A 19,486-nucleotide genomic window follows, 5' to 3' on the forward strand; every position below is an offset into this window, starting at 1 on the left:
TATTGAATTCATATTGGGCACCAAGCAGATAATAATCCTGGAGAAATAAATATGTGCAAAGCAAAGCCTTGAATGGTGAAATATAAGTAGTTGTAGCAGTTTTAATTGAAAAAATATTCATTTACAAAGTGTCTCTCCTATGCTAAGTCCTATGCTATGTGCTTGGAACATAACACTGAGAGCAGGACAGACGTAATCACTGCCCCCTAGGTACTTACTGGCAAAGGGATGAGTCTGGCAGAAAATAAATCCATTCCAGAAATAAATGGAAAAATGAGAATGTATTATGAAGAAATAAAAGCACACTTCACAAAAAGGGATTTCTCCTCTTCCAGAAGGTGAGGCAAAGCTTACCTGTGGAAGTAAGGGGTATTGGGAATCTAAGAATGAGATGAAATTGATAAGGCATAGAGAGATGAAGAGCCAAGCATGTGCTAAGTTTCTGTGATAGAAGGAAGCTGGATGTAAGGCACTAAGAGAATGAGATGAAACTGGAGAGGAAAGGAAAATAGGCCATATAGGGTTGACCATCATGTTAATAGCTATTGTGTTCACTTTAAGAACAATAGTTAAGTCATTGATGTGATTTAAGCAGAGAAATGTCATGATCAGATTTTCATATTAAAAAAAATTCTGGTTGCAGGGCATTATGCTTGCTTGTGTGTTTTTTTTTTAAGATTTTATTTATTTGAGAGGGGTAGGAGGAGGGGCAGAGGGAGCAGGAGAGAGAGAATCTTAAGTAGGCTCCACGCCCAGTGGAACCCCATGCAGGGCTTGATCTCAAGACCCTGAGATCATGACCTGAGCCGAAACAGAGTCAGACACTTAACCAACTGAGCCACCCAGGCACCCTGCTTGTTTGTGTTCTTAAACTATACTAAGCATAATCAGGAATTTCTTAGCAGAATATAGGGTGTAGAGCATTACATTAAAAAAAAAGAATGGTCAAGAATGAACATATTTCAAAATTAACAAAATGATCCGAGAGGGAGATACTGAATATATGAAGAAGTAATTGGAAGTCTAAGATTCGGAAGAGTAAATTTAGAGGAATAGATCTGAAGTTCAGTTTAGAATATGTTAGTTGATTTTTAGGTGTCTGAGAGACATCAAAATGGACATATTGAGGTAAAAAATTGGTCTGTGTATCTGAAACTTAAGGGAGAATAGAGATGTAGACTTGAGGGGGGGGCAGGAAATAAGGCTTGTAGTAGCAAGGATAAGATCACCTATGGGAATTTTATAACTCAAAATTAATTGTGTGACAAACAGTTCCAGGGATACCAACAGTTAAGTGTTGAGAAGAGAAAGAAAAGTGAAGAAATCTAAGCAATAATAGTCACAGAGGTAGAAGGAGTAAGATAAATCATCTCATTCAAAAATTATCTGAGTCAACTCGTTCTAGTATAATATTTTTTGTCAACCATGCTTTCTAACTAAGCACACACTTTTCTAGGCATTGTATTTAGTAAATATAAATGAGAACTCTGTAATGCACTGAGAGCATGTTTTAAAAATAAGTTCTAGAAACACACATTAACTATGTATATTCATGTGGGATGTATTTGCTTTTGTTTATGTAGAAAAAATACAGTGTCTTTCCTAAAGAAAAATTGAAAGATAGAAGATTGTTCCTTAGTCCACTGGGGAAAGTAACTGACTTAAGACCAAATTTTGACAGTGAATGAATGGAATTATGGCCACAGTGCCCTTGCATCCTGAAGGAGAGATTCATTTGACACATTTGAAAAACTAGGTGTCCACGCCTATGTGTGAGCAAGCTTTTTTGCAAATGAGCAAGCAGTGCCTTTATGTCTTGTTACTAAGTATTCCAATCCTTCTGAAGAGTGTATGAAAGAACTGCAACTTTTAGGATTTGAGAGATGGTACACATGGTTACATATAGATGTTATTTGGAAAAAATTAACATTTTGAAAATTGCTATACCAAATATGATTTCACTGGGATACTGTTTACCATTTCCATAATTAAGTTACTTATGAGAGGGACTATTTTGAGATAGTGCATTAATGACCTTAGAAAGTAACAAAATCTCAAAAAACCTATTTTAAATTGAGCAGGTTTTTCTTTAATTTTTATTGTTTGTTTGTTTTTTCTTTTACTCTTTGAACAATTTCAGTGTTTTACGTGGTCTTTCTTGGCTCATCAAGAATTTGTAAGATATTTCTGTCTACTTGCCTGATTTGAGTCTGTCTACAGTTTTGCAGATTTACCTGGAAGATCTAGACCTTGAGGTCCTGAAAAATAAAATTGCAAACACAATAATGATTTAGAAACATTCATGAATGCTTCTTTAAGGCATTTTACATCTGTCCTCTGTCACTGATATGTATACACAAAATATTTATGTATATAAATTTAGTTGCCTGTCATTAGATTGAGTTCAATAACTTTGTTCTACCAACAGTGTTTCATTTATTGGCTTTTCTTCAGAATCCATTCCTTTCAAAACATTTCATGGTGAAGTCTGCATAGATTGCAGTATTTGTTGAATAAACTCCATTATTAAGTACACTGTTCTGATCTTTGCACAATAATTTGCATAACTACCCCCAGAAATAGATTTCTCCCCCTAGGAAGCTAGTTTGCAAAGAAAACATTATGAATTTTCATTTCAGTCTCAGCTTTTTATCCCCAGGTACATCACAGTGTTATTTTTGAATGCATGGTTTTTTGTTTCTGTTTTGTTTTTTTTTTTTAGGGCATTTTCCTTAAAAAAAAAAGACAACCTGCCACATTTTGATAATAATATGATTTAAGACAATGTAATGCCATGATTCATTCATTCATTCATTCATTCATTTTGGTTACCACTGACTTTTTCTAATGACCTTTTCTACATTTTTAGGGTGAAACCAAGATCTTAAAACTAAAGAATCTTCGACCTCAGGACTATGCTAATTACAGCTGCATTGCTTCAGTGAGGAATGTATGTAATATTCCTGATAAGATGGTGTCATTTAGACTTTCCAATAAAACAGGTATGGAGCTATTTCTCAGTGTTTTATGTCTGTTATCCATAGCTAATGCTTAAAAAGGTTAAGTTCCTTATAGACCAAATGATTTCTATAGTATATGTAGGAACAAGGCAACTTTTTTTCCCCAGAGAAGTCTATGATATCTGAAAAGTTATTGGTAAATGTACACTGTAAAGCTTAATTGCAATATGTTCCCATGTAATGTTTGTTTATATAGCATACAAAATTATAGTTCCTTAAAATAGTATATTCATAAATGTCACAATCATGGCCATATCCTGTTCAAAGAAATTCTGAGAAATACTAGATTCTTCATATAAAAATTTATGGTCTAAATTGTTGAAAGTGTTTTGTGATTCCAAAGCTAAGTAAAAGAATCTCTCTCTTACTCTGTTTCAAGTCAAGAACGTTAATTGGTAATTTCAGGTAGGTGTTTTTAGGAAAGTATTTTTGTAGAAAATGTCAAAACATTAGCAAGATTGCGACTTAAGTTATCCTGTGTTTAGTAATAGAGACCTCAGAATAACTGCAAGCATATAAAGAGGAATTGCTAAATGAAAGAGCAAAGAGAGAGCGTGGGAATGGACTGTCTTTTGCATGATTGTGTGCGAAGAATCACCTTAATAAATTAGAATTTGAACTGGTTTTGAGAAACTTTCAGGGACAATTAATGTAAATTTTTACTTTCAAATAACGCTATTAAAATAAAGATTTTTAAAGGTAATTTTCTCATTAACAAAAACCTTAAAAAGTGTGGGTTTGTTGTGCCTGGGTGTATGTTTTGATTCTGCTGCTTATTAGCTCTTGGATCTTGTTGAACAAATTGCTTCACACTCTAGCTCAATTTCCTCACAAATTCGTAACGTTGTAGGGAAGAATTAGTGAGTTAATATACATAAAGCACATGGAACACACTTTGTCAGTTTTCCAACAAAGAGCTAGTCAGCATCCAGCACATTTGATGAAAAGGTTACACCTGGGACTTTATTGGAAGGTGAAAAAAATGGATGCTCAAGTGTTGATTCATCAACACAGATTCCGTTGAGTTGTTAAAATCTTGAAAGATAATTTTTAAAATGTATTCATTCATGTATTTGCCAGAGACTTACTGGGTTCCTATTATGGGTCTGCAATGATAGGCATAGGAATATTGGCGAAGATGCAAATTGCCTTAAACTAGAGAAATGCTTTATTAAGCACCGGGTAAAAGTCATTAGGAGAAGGTAAAAGGAGAATGTGGGACATGAAAGTAAACTTTATTAGGAAGGATGAGAAATACTTGAGGGAAACTACGTTGCAGAAAAATAAAATCTTAGTGAACCTAAGACTTATAAAAGTTAATAATCTCGTTTCACTTAAAAAAAGAAATAGGATATTGAGAAATAAATATCAGAGATTAACATATAAGAGCTGAGTGTGATTATATTGTTTTTCTTAGCATGAAATACTTGGTGAATTATTATAATTAATTTTGTTCTTCTTAGTTTCTTTAATATATTTTTAAAATACCCATATCCAGAGAGAAAAATTATAAATAAAATGAAAGTAGGTCCTATAGGATGGGTAAACATATTGCAGTAGAATAAGAACGAAGGAGCAGGTATATTATTACATATGTTACAACCTTGCCCTTGAGCAGTGCTTTATTACTTGTAAAAGTATTTCATGTTTATTATCTCAGTTTATCTTTATAACTACTGAGCTGTAGGCAGGTAGATTTTTTTTTTTCTTGTTCATTCTATCACGTCTTTATCATTTGATACGTAACACACTAGCCCGTGGTGATTAAAGTATCCACATTAGATTGTTTTGAGAATGAACTAAATCAACATAAACCAAAATTCATTAAAGACGAAGAGGTACAATAAAATCATATTTAACATTTTTTCTGCAATAGGAATGTATATCTTTATTATTTCCCAATGTCCCACAGCTACTAACGAGTGGGGACAAAATTTATCCCAATGTGTGAAGAGTTATTTTAAATAGGAGACTGATAGCTATTCAAATAGCTATTCAAAATTTTTGTGGAGCCAGAGAAAATGAACCTAAATCTTGGCCAGAGTTTTACTAGGAATAAATAAGGACTTTTTAACCTAAAGCTGAAAGGAGGAGATTACTGTGAGAGGTGATAGGCTTTCCAATTCCTGAGGTCTTATAAAGCAGCTGGGTGGCTTTATGTGTGAGGTGATTTTTAACAATTGCCAGCTCAGAAAACAAAGACTTAACTCCCTGTCCTGTGGAGAGAGCACAGGAACTCTGTCATATAAATGTTTTGTTTTACTCTTCAGCTTTCTGTCCTATTTATTTTTCAGGCTAAAGTATTGTATATCTAGACCAAACTAACAAAATAACCTATTATTCTCTTTCATAAATTATCTCATAAAGATTTTAGATTGATGTTCACTGAAAATGCATTAGAGTTATGGCAAATAATTGGGTTAAAAATATAAGCTACTACCTTGTTTGACTCTTCAGTAACTATAATCAAACCTGTCATGTGGTTGGTGGTTTACGTATTCAAACCAGGTTTGCTTCAGCATTTTTCCCATCTGGTTGTGCTCAAAATTGGAAGAGTTGGTGCATTTCAAATAGGTGAAATCATTGAGGTAGCTCTCAAATTACACCAGAAATAAATTAAGCTTTCAACATCTTCATGAAAACAGGCTTATAAACTGACAAGTGCATACAGGCTAGTTCATTGCTTTCTAACACTAGAAGAACATCAGGAGTCACCATTGGCATAATCAGTGTGAGAGGCAGGTTTTTTTTTTTTTTAAGATTTTATTTATTAGAGAGAGAACATGAGGTGGGGTGGTGGTGGGCAGAGGGAGAGGGAGAAGCAGTCTCTCCACTGAGCAGGGAGCCCAGGACCCCAGGATCATTACCTGAGCGCAAGGTGAACACTTAACCGACTGAGCCACCAAGGTGCCCCAGGGACAGGTACTCTTTATGGTTTCATTCTTGTGAATCTTTAAAGGACACAAAGTTCCCATGTTTTTAACTCTTGGTTGCAAAATGTCAAGGAAAATCTTGAATGTATTGAGGGGGAGAATATTCTATTATAAATATTGTAATATGTTTGATTACTCTTCTCTGTTAATTAATATGTTGAGGGTAACTTTGGAAATAATTTTTGTAATGGAGATGAGATAATTGACTATTAGATGTATTTTTGGTACAAGCAAATTTTTATTTTAACAGTTCTATAGTCAATGAAAAATTTTAAATGCAGTCAGTTTATTGACCTGATTTGCACAATGCCCAAATAACATAGCATATGAAGATGGAAACAGTGTCTGCTGTGGATAAAGTTTTGTAAATTTTTTGCAGCAGAACGATTGCATCATGGAGCACAGTTTTCTGTGTCCTTCCTGCACCTGCTGAATTAGCCTTTCTGGGAATGACCTACAATGTATACACCTTAAACAAGCATAAATCATTACTTTGGAAAACAGATACTGTCTATATTATCAGAATGTGTTCCATGAACCCATTCTTTGTGAATTGAAACTTTCATTAAAAATAAGTCTACTTTGGGGGCGCCTGGGTGGCTCAGTTGGTTAAGTTACTGCTTTAGGCTCAGGTCATGATCCCAGGGTCCGGAGATCCAGCCCTGCGTCAGGCTCCCTGCTCAGCAGGAAATCTGCTTCCTCTTCCTCTGCCTCTCCCCTCTGCTTCTGCTCTCCGTCTTTCTCACTCTCTCAAATAAATAAATACAATCTTTAAAACAAAAGCCTATTTTTTTTTTTACAACTGCTTAGAGAAGCCATGTTCAGGTGTCATTTTAAAAGGCAATATCATCTGTAGATTTACCAACAACATGTTTTCTTAACTTTCCTACTACGAATTGGCATTATAGTAGAGCTTGTATTGTATGTCTACCATGTCCAATCATTTGATAGCCCCTGTTGATTACTTGGTGTGCTATGAAAAATCTCATGTCACAGAAATGTCATTATTTATCATCCCTAATATAGCTGTCTTAGAACTTACCGTGACAATTTAAACAATTTTATAAAACATGAAGCTTTAGGTTAATTTCTTTATTGTCATTAAGTTGTAGGTGGGTCCAAAGTTGTTTTGGTTATTTTCCTACTCCCGTTTGGAAGAAAAAGAATGTTAGCTCTTGATTGATAAATTCTCAATGTAGCTATATTTTTCTTAGTTCATTAAAACAAACATGCTAAAATTTGTAAATTTAGAATATTGATAAATATAGATATATATTTTAAATTAACATAATTATGGTAACTTTAAATATTAAAATTTCTCAGATTATGTGTATTTCTAATGTGAGGGCATATAGAAATTATGATAAAACTAATTTATTTTAATATATTTCAAACACCTATATATGTTGATGTCTCATCATTTCAAAGGCAAATAAGAATTAAGTATGTTACTTATATTAGGATGAAAAACATATTTTGTAGCTGCTTGAGAGTGTTATGATGTGTTCTATAAAGAAATGGGACAGGTGGGGCTAATTTGACTTAATTATATAGGTCCTTTGATTCAGTGGGTTCACACTTAATATTTATAAAAATTATTTAATTAAGATGTCTTCCTTAAATGCACATCACATTTAGGAACCAAGTCATTGCAAAAGTATTACTGGCCAAATAAATAGGGGAAAACTATACCCCTTTCTCGTCTTCCTCTCTTTCTCCCTTCTATATCTTTTTCCTTTACTTCTTTTTCCCCCTTTCATCTATGTTAATAAATTATCATGAAAAAAATTAGAGGGGTTAGGAGACATCTCTGTTTCTTATGTTAGATAACAGTTATCTATCCTTATTTTATATAACTCACAGGGAAAGTGTAATATAAATGCCAACAATTGCAACAAACCTCAATATAAAATTTTTGCAAAATTGTGATCTATTTATGGTAGTTTTCTCCTATGATTATGGGAATTTAACTAATGTATGTAGGTGTGAGAAATAAAATAATATTTCATTTATAGGAATTTTGTAAGAATAGCTGTAGATATGAAATAAAAATACATAAAAACTTCCTCTTGTAAAATTATATGCCCATTGTCACAGATAGTCTAAGTGCAAAGGAAGGGGCAGTAGACATTTTGCTATACATGTAGGTGCTAACCTCATGCATTTTTCTTAGCTGTATGTATATTGCAGTGCCTTGCCTTTAGGTGATCTCCCTGCATCTACCCAATCAATAGCATCACTTATTAGAACTTAGGTATGGTATTTCACTAAAAGTAATAACTTAAAAAAAAAGACTAAGTCTGTGAGAAATACATAGTGCAAATACAATGACTTCCTGGACTAGTTTGCTTGGGCTACCATAACAAAATAACAGACTGGGTGGCTTAAACAACAGAAATTTATGTTTTCACAGTCTAGAGGCTAGAAGTCTAAGAGTAGGGTGCTGTCAGAGTAGAGTTTTGGTGAGGCCTCTCTTTCTTGGCCTGTAGACAGCCATCTTCCCCCTATAGACTTTCCTCTGTGGTTCACAGAGGGAGAGAATGAATGAGCAAGAGCTCTACTGTCTCTTCCTCCTCCCATAAGGACACAAGTCCTATAAGATTACAGTCCCACCTTTGACCTCATTTAACCTTAATTATCTCCTAACGGCCCCAACTCCAAATACAGTGACACTGGGGTTTAGGGCTTGAACATGTGAATCTTAGGGGCACACATCTCAGTCCATAATACCTTCAAATGACTGAAAGGTGGGCTTTACATTTGGGATTCCTTTTCTTTTAACATTTCAGGTATTGGGGTACCTGGGTGGCTCAGTCAATTATGTGTCTGCCTTTGGCTCAGGTCCTGATCCCAGGGTCCTAAGATCGAGTCCCACATCGGGCTCCCTGCTCGGTGGGGAGCCTGCTTCTCCTTCTCCTTCTGCCACTCCCCCTTGTTCATTCTCTCTCTCAAAATAGATAAGTAAAATCTTTAAAAAATAAATAAAATAAAATTTCATGTATAAGTTTATAATATATGTTAAATCCAAGAAAATGAATCTACCATTTAGAGAGAAAAGACTTTCTTCAGTGTTATCTCAAAGAGGGAACTCTAATGAGAGTGTTTTGTAGACCTATTATTTTTATCTTTGGAGAAATGGTAAGGGAGCAACAATAAAAGGTAAATGAAACTTTAGGTAGGGACAGAAATCACTTTTGTAATAGTATTATCATGAATTTTTAAAAGCATGGCCAAAATATTGAAATAGGATCACAAATAAGTATCAGTGAACTCATGCATTTTTTTGATTCCATTTTTGTGATGGAGAAGTTAGTATGTACAACAGAAGACAAAACAAAAGGAAAAAAAAAACAGAAAAAAGCCAAGAATCATCATTCCACGCACAAATATATATTGAGAACATGAATTCCTTAGTAGATTTTTTTATCTTAGATAATTCAGATTTTCTAAACAGTATTTACTACTAGATGCACCAAAGGAACACACATATTGTTGATGTGTCGTCTTTAGAGAATGAGATGTTTCCTATAACTCTTTTGCATGAATTTCGAAATTCAAAAGCCTTAGATTCAAATTCTGGTTTTCTGAACTTGGAGATGTCACTTAGGTTCTCTAAACTTATTTTTCCCCTCCTAAAATGGGGATAACACAAAGTCCAACCTTATTTGGTTTTGTAGGCTATAAATGCTATAAAATGAAAAACTTTTAAAAAGAAGTATCTGGCACATAATAAATATAATATATAGTAGCTAGAATTGGATTGTTAACATAGATAATAGAAAGAAGAAGGAATAAAATGGTACCATCAGTAATCACGGTGAGATGATGACAAGAATCTTAGACTTTTTGTTAGGATATTACATACAGCTTCAACCATTGATGACTAATCTTGAAATAAGTTCATAATCTTTTCTAAATTACTTTTATTGGTGAATAAATTAAATAATATTTCTCAGAAAAATCTATAGAAATGAATACCTATTTTGGTATATTTCTGTCTAAACTATTATTGGCAAAAATGTTTAACAGAAATAAAATATTCTTTTGTGAAATTAATAATGGTATGTAAGGAAAATTGAAAAAGCTTGCAATAGGGTTGATATGCAACAGATTCTTAATGTGAGAGCTCATCTTTTCCTAAGGTAATCAAACTTATATATGCCCTATTCTCATTAATGTATCTTCAGAAATGTGAAAATACAGGTGATGAGTAAGCAGTGAATCCAGGGATAGAAGCAGTGGTCATTATGGGGTTTCAACTTTGGTCTTCCTGAGACTGTTTCCAGAGCAACAAGGTGACCCAGATTTTCCAAAATCCTATTACCATAGTAACAAGAAGTTTGCATGTTGCTGAGATCTCCCTACACCTGCGTATTTTGTTGTCCTAGCAATGCATTTTTCAGGTTAGTTATAGCCAAAGTTATTCTAGGTCTATGAGTTCTTATATAAAATACTCCTCATAAACTAGCAACTCTCCCAGAAGGCATCATAACCCAGACACAGTAGATATTTAAAAATAGAACAAGAATAAAAAAACACTTTTAATCAAACGAAAGGAAATTCTATCATATTCATTGAAAGGCATGTAAATTATTGACATGCTATCTCACAACTTATAAAGCATATAAAATAGTTTGTGTGTTAGCAAATATCTAGAATAATTCATTGGTAAGATTTTTCTAACTTTAAGTAGTTGCTATTCTTCATATGCTGTTAAACTGTAATTAACTTGAACAATTTAAAAATTACTCATCAGAATACAAAAGTTCAAATCATGTGTTTTACAATTTTTCTTTCAGCAAATTGAGTGAAGATATGCTAAAATGAAGTAAGAGGATTTTTAAATCCCTGAGAATAATTAATTTTTTATTTTAAATTGCTTCTAGATTATGGATTTGTAGACCATGTCTTAGTACTTTTTAAGATTCTATGGTTCTAGTGAAACTGCCTAAAATTACATTATTATAAATACTAATTAAATTGCTAGAAATGCATTTTAGACTTGGTTCATGGTTTTTGAGTTTGCCACTCATAACTTATGATACAGAATACCTCCATGATCATTTACTGAAAATTTTGAATTTATAAGTCATTGACTTTCATGATGAAGATATAATAATTTCCATTAGTGCATGTACCTTATCCCATTATTTATTCATCTTAATCCTAGAATTGATTATATCAAGTAGTCATCTTTAAGGTTGCCAACGATTCCTGTTTGTCCTAGACTCAGTTGAAGTCCTAATCCTGAAAAATCCTATAATCCCAGGAAAACCAATGATCTAATTCAACATGCAGCCTACCTCCGTATAGGATACTCGTCTTCATGACAGTTGTTAATGATGGTGCATATACAGCTTTAAGCAACTTTACATAGAGAAACTTCAGTGAGAAGACCTAGGTGTGGCCTCCCTCCCCACTCTGCAGCACTCTGAACAATTCCTTCAACTCTTTGCACTTGCTTTTTAGCTCAATTATGTTGCTAATGTGCTCTGAGGTGGGTTTCAGGTTGACGAGAAGACAACATTCACTCCAAAATTCCATTTTTATTTAGCAAGATAACATCAACAATAAAAATTTAAATGAAATGTAGGTGCAAAGAAGTAGATGCAGCCTCTACACACACAGATACTCTTGGGCCCCAAGGTCCATGCAAGAAAGGTTCAGCCTTACACAACTTCAGAATATTAATACCTCATTGTGCTGTTGTCCTTTTATATATGGGGCTTACATTGCTATTCAGGAAAAAGTGATGCTAATAAATAATCTCTAAACCTAATGCACCTATTTGAGGGAAACTTTGCAAATATTGTGCTTTTAATATTGCTTGTACACAATTTAAAAAATTCACTGACAGGGAGGCTTTAATGTGCCTCAAGAGAGGATGCATCCCTGGCTACTGTTCTCCTTCAAACTCTAAGGCATTTAAAAGTATCAATTTCATTTTTACTTAGCTATACATTTTGGGAAGTTTAAATGAGATTAGCCACATTACTCATAGAATTTAAGGCTCTGTGTTGTGGCTAAATTATAGGCTTGTGGTCACTTTTACTATCATAGAGTCACAGGAACCACGACTAGCCATAATTTAAAAGGTTCACATTGGTTTATTAAGACTTTTAATTAAACTTGAAAAAGCGAGAGAGAAAGAGAGAGAGAGAGGGAAAGAGAGTGACCCTGTAGTAGTTTATACAGTAGGAGTAGGGTCCCTAGTGTGTTGTTACCGAGACTCAAGCTGAGAGGAGACTGGTAAATGGGAAATAATAGACAAGCTGAGTATCAGAAATGCATTAACATCAATCTTTTGATTGTAAGTCAGACATAACATGTCCTTTTTTTTTGCTATTGTGGCAGTTATTTCTAAAACATCACAAAGATCTCAGCTGTTCCCTCAATTTCGTCTGTTTTAAGATCCACTATTTTTTCTAATAGTGACATACTTCTGTTGATTTATTTGCTACTGTTCTATTCCCATAGAAAATAGGTATGTCCAACTGTTTAATAATATGCTTTGGTTTATGTTTTGAACAGTATTTCTTTCTGGAAGCTCCTTTTAGTCACTCTGCTTTAGTTGCTGTATTGTACCACTTGAGCATTTTATTGACAGCATCTTTCAATCACACACTAATCCAGTGAATGTGCAGTAAAGTCAGCAGTATTGATTTCTGATAGACACATTGTATAATAGGAATTTATTGATGATGGCCCTGGCCTCTTGTTTTATTAATGGCACCTAATATCCTGATTTGGCAAGAATAGATGTTGTCAAGAAACCAGATATAAAGTTTTTGACATAAAAAGATGTGACAGTTGTATGAAGCTACTGTTTAAGTTTTCACTTTGGCTTGGCATTGCAACATGGTGCTCAACCAAGCAAGAGGCAGGATTTTAAGTCAGCCAAGGAAAGCACTACTAAGTAGTGTTCTGTCTCTTTAGCAAAATCCAGCAACCCTAGTTTGCTTTGTTTTACTGAAAAGTCTTCAGTTCTAACATGGTGAAATGTAGGCAATTTTAGATAGTTTGACTCAACAGGTAACAATAGATAAGAAATTCCTTCAAAATTATTGTCCCATATTAAATGCAAATTTTAAAGTATATTTCCAAAGCAATGAGGAAAGAAATAGGCACAACAGGAAATAAACGAACAAAACTACTGGGAAAATGAGCAGTGTAATAAGGGTTCTTGTTAAATTTCTCTGGGATTAAATCTACTAAGACACTTACTTAAAGGGAACAAAAAGGGGGAAAAGAGGATTAACTCTGATTCTCTATATCTTTCTAATTCTCTTGATGTTGATCGGAAATACTTAATAACTCTAGTCCTGCCTCATTGCATATTGTCTTTCAACTTTACCTCTAGCTCAATCTGATAAAAATTGTAATATTCATGTCTTTTTCATTTTGGAACTATAAGTAAAAAGCAATCTGGTGTGATATCCATATAGTATTATGAATCTGTGGACCATGCAAAAATATCATTCCATTTTTCAAGGAACCTGAAAATTCACTGAATATACACTGGTCTGCATGCTAAACATTGTTTTGTGTGTTTAGGCAAAATGTTAAATATGAATATAAGTTTAGAAAGCATGATTATAGGTATACAGATCCAAAGTCAATGTAATATGGATTTAATTTTCAAGTTGCTGAAGAATTAAATAGGCAAATCAATACATATCAATATTAAGAACTTGAAGAAAAACAAAAAAAAATCATTTGACATTGAAAACAAATGGTATTTGTATTCTCTGCAAAGATAATTTCAGCAGCTCATATTAATCATGTACAATGGGAAAATGTGGATTTACTGAAATCTATAGTGAACATACCAGAACTAAAATGTAAAAGCTATATTTCCAGTAGCTTTGAGAAATAAAATATTGGCAGGATATTTCATATGTACATTTCTTATGCTTAGAGAGGAATTGAATTCAGAGGTGATTCAGTCAATGTTTTATCTCTCATATTAAAATAGTATTAAAAAGGTTTTATGGCTTTTAATCTTTCCTTAAGCAACATTCCATTTTGTGCAGCTTATTTAGTTCTTCTACACATGCTACATTACAGTATTATCTTATTCAAAAAATAAATACCTCCCTTATCATGTAGCAGCATTGTCCTAGAACATGGCAGCAATATATTTAAATTCTCTGAGTGTCTGAAATCCCAAGATAAGAAGTGTAGCTAGTTTAATGGTTAGACTTGAATTGACTCTCGTTGGAATTAGATCTGTAATGACAGTGTTAAACAGCAGTTACTATTTAGAGCATGTCAACATGATACTGTAGTGACACCTACAAGGTCTATAGTTTAAAATTGTCATTTTCTCCAGTGTAAACCACAGTTGTATGGCTTTGTAATTCAGTCCTGTAAAATGGCTCCTAATCACACACAAAACTTGAAATCAAATTTCTCTACTTCAGTACATTTATTTTTAACAGATTATGCTCTGATTCTTGTTAAGCCTTCCTTTTTCCTTTTTTATTTAATTAACTATAATTAAACATAATAGTAAGAAAAATACTTATATTTATATAAGTATATAAACTTATATAAACATAATAGCAAGAAAATAGTAAGGAAAAATACTTAATACATCTGCACTTGAAACATCTCCTAAAAACATATTTAGCCCTTTATAAAACAAAATCTACACAATTCTAGGGTTTCCCAGGGCAGGTCTTAATTTATTAAGGCACCCTCTCCTACTAGAATTAGATGCCTAATTCCAACATTTTCAAATGCACACATGTCCATTGGAGGCTAGAGCAGAAATCCCAGCTGTGAGGTTGGAAGCATACCTGCTAAAGGGCTGAGGAACTCATGAGACTACTAATCCGGGTTGTGACCCAATTCAGGCAATCAAGATATGACGTTCTATTTTGTAAAACCACTTCTAGAATCCAAAGTAAATAACTGTTTTAATGCTCAGGTGTGTTAAGCATGAATGTATGTATGATTTGCATGATTTGATTTTTTTTTATTGACCTTTGGTCTACTATATTCAGCAAAATATGACCACATTTGTCTTTTACAAAGTAGTATTTCATGCCAAACTTTAAAAGCATCAGCAAAAATATTTCTCTCTCTCTTTCTGCACCTTATTACTAACATCTAAATATATGGATATATTACTTCTTTTCTTGGTTTTTTAAAAGTATACCTTCCTATTTAGGCATTTTGGGAACAATAGTTGAAATAGGTGGAGGCTTGGTTTATCTTTGTGACCACACTCACTATGCCATGTAATAATGCACTTGTTTCTCTTTCTCTTTTCTTACTGATAGATTATCAACTGTTATTGTAGTTCTCCATTTTCCTGTCTCGAGAAGCCTGTGTTTAAGTTCCTCCTCCTAACCTCTTGAAGCCTGAGAATTTAAATAGCTGATTCCATTAGGTTATGTGTAAGTTAGGAGTAAACACTCCCTGAGCAATGGCCTAAGAGCCTTTTCCAAAGACACTTCACAATTCAGTCTTCTTAATTATGACTCAGGTGGTTCACAAGTCCTTTTTGCCCCATATCCTGAGTCGTAGACAATTTCTGGAAGTCTTGACTGCAAACCACATTTGTTTTTGCCCTGCCCATGTTTTTATAATGTAATAATGGGTGATACTAATATCACCTCTTCTTTCTGTTAGAGAGGCAGCAATAAGTCTTCTTCTGGAATAAGTATCATCAAGAATTCAGTTAGAACTTAGAAATTACCAACTTTGTTTATTTCACTCTGGAGTTTATCTACAATGATTTATATTCATCTCAAACCAGACTGCCTAAATTAGAATCCCAACTCCACCGTCACTACCTGTGTGATCTTGGGCAAGTTATCTAAACTGTTTCTGAGATTGGTAATAAATAAAATGGATAATAATCATACTTATCTCGTACAATTAAATGAGTCAACATATGTAAAAGTTTTTGAAGAGGGTCTGGCGCATATTAAAGGTTGTAATTGTCTCCATCTAATCTTTGCTATATCTTGGAGCAGATTTAGTCATTTGAGTAACCTGAATAGGATGTATCATAAGGTTAGGAGACTATATGCCCAGGTGTTTTCCTAATCAAGATAGAAATTTGGTTTAGGCAGTCCTTTAGGAATTATTTAAGAGAATTCTCTGGATGTTTAGAGGGGCAAACAGAGGCCTAGCAGAGTTAAATCTATTCAGCATTATTCTTTGAGATTAACTATAAGCCAATCTTAGCCAAAATGGTTAGAGAATAAAGTTATAGAATCATAAAGGATTCAAAATAGAACACTATAATACAGGTGTCCTCAGGCTGGGTAATAAAAAGAAAAAAAAATAATCTTTATCAGATCAGCAAGAGAATAACCAATAAGAGAGTGTCTTTTTGCATGGATCCCTCTGTGTTATATTACTGATTATAGAAATACCAGCTGCCCCCATTTCAGCAGCTGTGGTAGACGGAACAGAATTATTGTTTTGTTTGCTTTCCTGCTCTGGTGAGGCTTCAGTAGTATAGCTGTGAGAGCCACACCAGATGGTGTTGGAGGTGATGTCTTTATTTTTTCTGCTGCTACACTATATCACTCTTACAGAAAAGCCTTAATCCTGACTGATTTTTTTAAGCCATATTGAATTATCTACATACTGTCCACTTATGACAAAGGCCATGCTCCCTTTATTTTAGTTTTAGGGATATAATTTAGCTTAATCATATAGTTTATTAATAGTAATGTATGTCATAACTGAGCAAAGAGTTAAATATAAAAAAGTATAAATAATATGCTATATTCATTTTATATGAGTGGTATACTAAATTTTGATAGAGATATTCCTTGTCATCACCTTGTTAGTAATATAAAACATGGTTTGGTTTAGATAGATTGAAGAATGAAAGAACTGGCAGGTCTTTATAACTAGTATTTTTCAATGAATGAGTCATGAAATCCTGAGTCATATGTCACATTCTTTCATGATTTTTTTTTTTTTTTGGTTAAGTTTATAATGAATCGTTGGGGCTTAAGTGAAGTTTCTGTTCTCTAGTCTTTATTTTTTATTGTTACTTTTATTTGAATATAGTTGACATACAATGTTACCATAGTTTCAGGTGTACAACATAATGATTTGACAAATTTATATGTTACCACAAATGTAGCTACCATCTGTTATCATACATCACTATTATAATATCACTGACTATATTCCTTGTTGTGTGCCTCTTATTCCTGTGACTTCTTCATTCCATAACTGGAAGCCCATATCTTCTACTTCCTGTCACCCATTTTGCCCATACTTCTACCCACCTCCCCTCTGGCAACCATCGGTTTAGTCTCTGTATTTTGGGTCTGATTCTGCTTTTTGTTTGTTTACTCATTTGGTTTTCATTTTGTTTTTAGATTCCACAAAGGAGTGAGATCATGCGGTATTTGTCTTTCTCAGTCTGACTTATTTCACTTTGCATAATACCCTCCAGATGCATCTATATTGTTTCAAATGGTACAGTCTCATCCTTTTTATGACTGTGTAATATTCCATTAATATTACCACTTCCTTATCCATTTGTCTAGTGATGGACACAGGTAGCTTCCATATCTTGGCTGTTGTAAATAATGGTGCAATCAACATAGGGGTGCATATGTAAATTAGTGTTTTCACTCTCTTTGGGTAAATACCTAATAGTGGGATTATTGGATTATATGGTATTTCTAGTTTTAGTTTTTTGAGGAACATCCATACTGTTTTCCATAGGAGCTGTACCAATTTTTAATCCCACCCACAGTAATATGAGAGTTCCATTTCCTCCAGATCCTCAAAAACACTTGTTATTCCTTGTCTTTTTCTCCTTTTTTTTTGGCCCTTGTGACAGATGTGATGTGATATTTTCTTGTGGTTTAGATTTGGATTTCCCTGATAATTAGTGATGTTGAGCATCTTGTTCTCTAATCATTAAATTCAACATTCTTTTATTTAATGAGACATTATTGAGCACTTAATTCTTTGTGAGATCCTTTTCTGGTTGCTGTTGGTACAAAAATGAAAAACATCACCCTTTTCACCCTGATATTCCTAAATATCTAACAGTGAAAGGGTAGGGGTAAAAGCTCTAATTGTCATAGTGGGGCATGAGGGGTTGTTACTATAAACAGCTATGGTCATACAAAGGGAAGTAACTCATTTGGCTTAGATAAAAAACTAGGAATCCAGTGAGGAATTGATATTGACATTTGAGCATGGTAAAATACCTGACCACTGGGTTACCAGGTGGATAAGCACTGGAAGAGAATTCCAGGCAGCAGGTATAGTGAATCAGTAGAATGCTCTACTGATCTTGTGAAGAGGACATCTCTTAAAACTGGCACTGTACTTAAGCCCCTGGTATCTTCTATAAAGAACAGGAAAATTCTGTGGACAACAATTTCCTTAGTTGGAAGTGTTTTTTAGCTTGGATTTCTCTCCATGAATGATGACCCTGTAGGGTTCGGCTGCAGCAGCAGATGGATGCTCTGATTCTTGTAAACTTGAATGAAACCAAATTTTGCCAAGATTTCACATTTTGGCAAGAATAGTTAGGGATTGTTAACTGAAGAAGCAAGATATATGTGGTTTTAAAGTTCTTTTTCATCATGTTTCCCAGTGTTTAGGAAGACATTTAAGGCCATTAAGTATTAGTATCCCAACTATTGACATAGCTTATTGACTGAAATAAAGCTTTTGATTTTATTGTCTTTTGTTCACTTTAGAACACAAGTTCCATTTCTAATTTTTCTATTTATCTTGTTCAATGATTAGATTCAAATGTGAATGACACTTGTTCTATTTTGTAAAGTTTCATTTTATAATGAATATCTTTTGGCAAATTTCCTTACTAATTTTGCTCATGTGGCATAAGCATCTTGATCAGGGATCATAAGTGCACATAACTCCAGAGAACAGGCAGGTGATGTAAATATAAGTCACTTAAGACAATGAGAGTCATAAGGAAAGGGCTAGTTCTCTTCCTGCTAGGATGTGAGCTTCTGAGTGCAGTGATTCATTGACTGTTTTTTTCACCAGTAGATCTCAAGTGCCTATCACAGAGACTAAACACATAGTAGGTGGTCAATAAATAATGAATGAATGAATGTGTTGAAATTTGTTGTGCTAGGGAAGATAAGCAACATACCTAAAAACATTCCTTCCTAACAACAGCAACAACAACAACAATGATAATAACAAAAGATGTTGTGCCAACCTGGTTTGGAACCCTGGTATTATGAACTAGGTCTCTTCTAGGAGACTTTTCTGTAAATTTCCATGAAGGAGCACACTTACTCTGTCTTTTCAATCATTTCCAGAAATATCCAGTCTGTGAATATTAACATAAAGAAAAATGCATGTTGGTTTCAATATCTGTAGCAAAGCCTCTCTCTCGAATTAGAGATTGTTTATGAATATTGTTTTAAATACTGCCATATCCTGGAGCATTGTTTTAAACAGAATTCCTCAAAATGATATCATTCCCCTTTTCAACCTTCATGTTTAATTTTTTTATCACTTAACAATGAAGGTAAAATAGTAATCTCTCTCACATGT

The 19,486-nt window shown here is 33.7% G+C and overlaps 1 protein-coding gene across 1 annotated transcript in view; it reads left to right on the forward strand.

Annotated features, from left to right (window-relative positions):
* Window positions 1-19,486, forward strand: part of MDGA2 (MAM domain containing glycosylphosphatidylinositol anchor 2) — a 793,866-nt gene that overhangs the window by 506,604 nt on the left and 267,776 nt on the right. The window contains exon 5 of the mRNA XM_028097835.2: window positions 2,870-3,002. Within this exon, the coding sequence (XP_027953636.1) occupies window positions 2,870-3,002 (133 nt within the window). The remainder of the gene's footprint in view (window positions 1-2,869; window positions 3,003-19,486) is intronic.

This window comes from Eumetopias jubatus, unplaced genomic scaffold, assembly GCF_037043125.1.
Source record: "Eumetopias jubatus isolate StellerSeaLion01/CBP00866 unplaced genomic scaffold, mEumJub1_p1.0 scaffold_7, whole genome shotgun sequence".
Classification (NCBI taxonomy): Eukaryota; Metazoa; Chordata; class Mammalia; order Carnivora; family Otariidae; genus Eumetopias; species Eumetopias jubatus.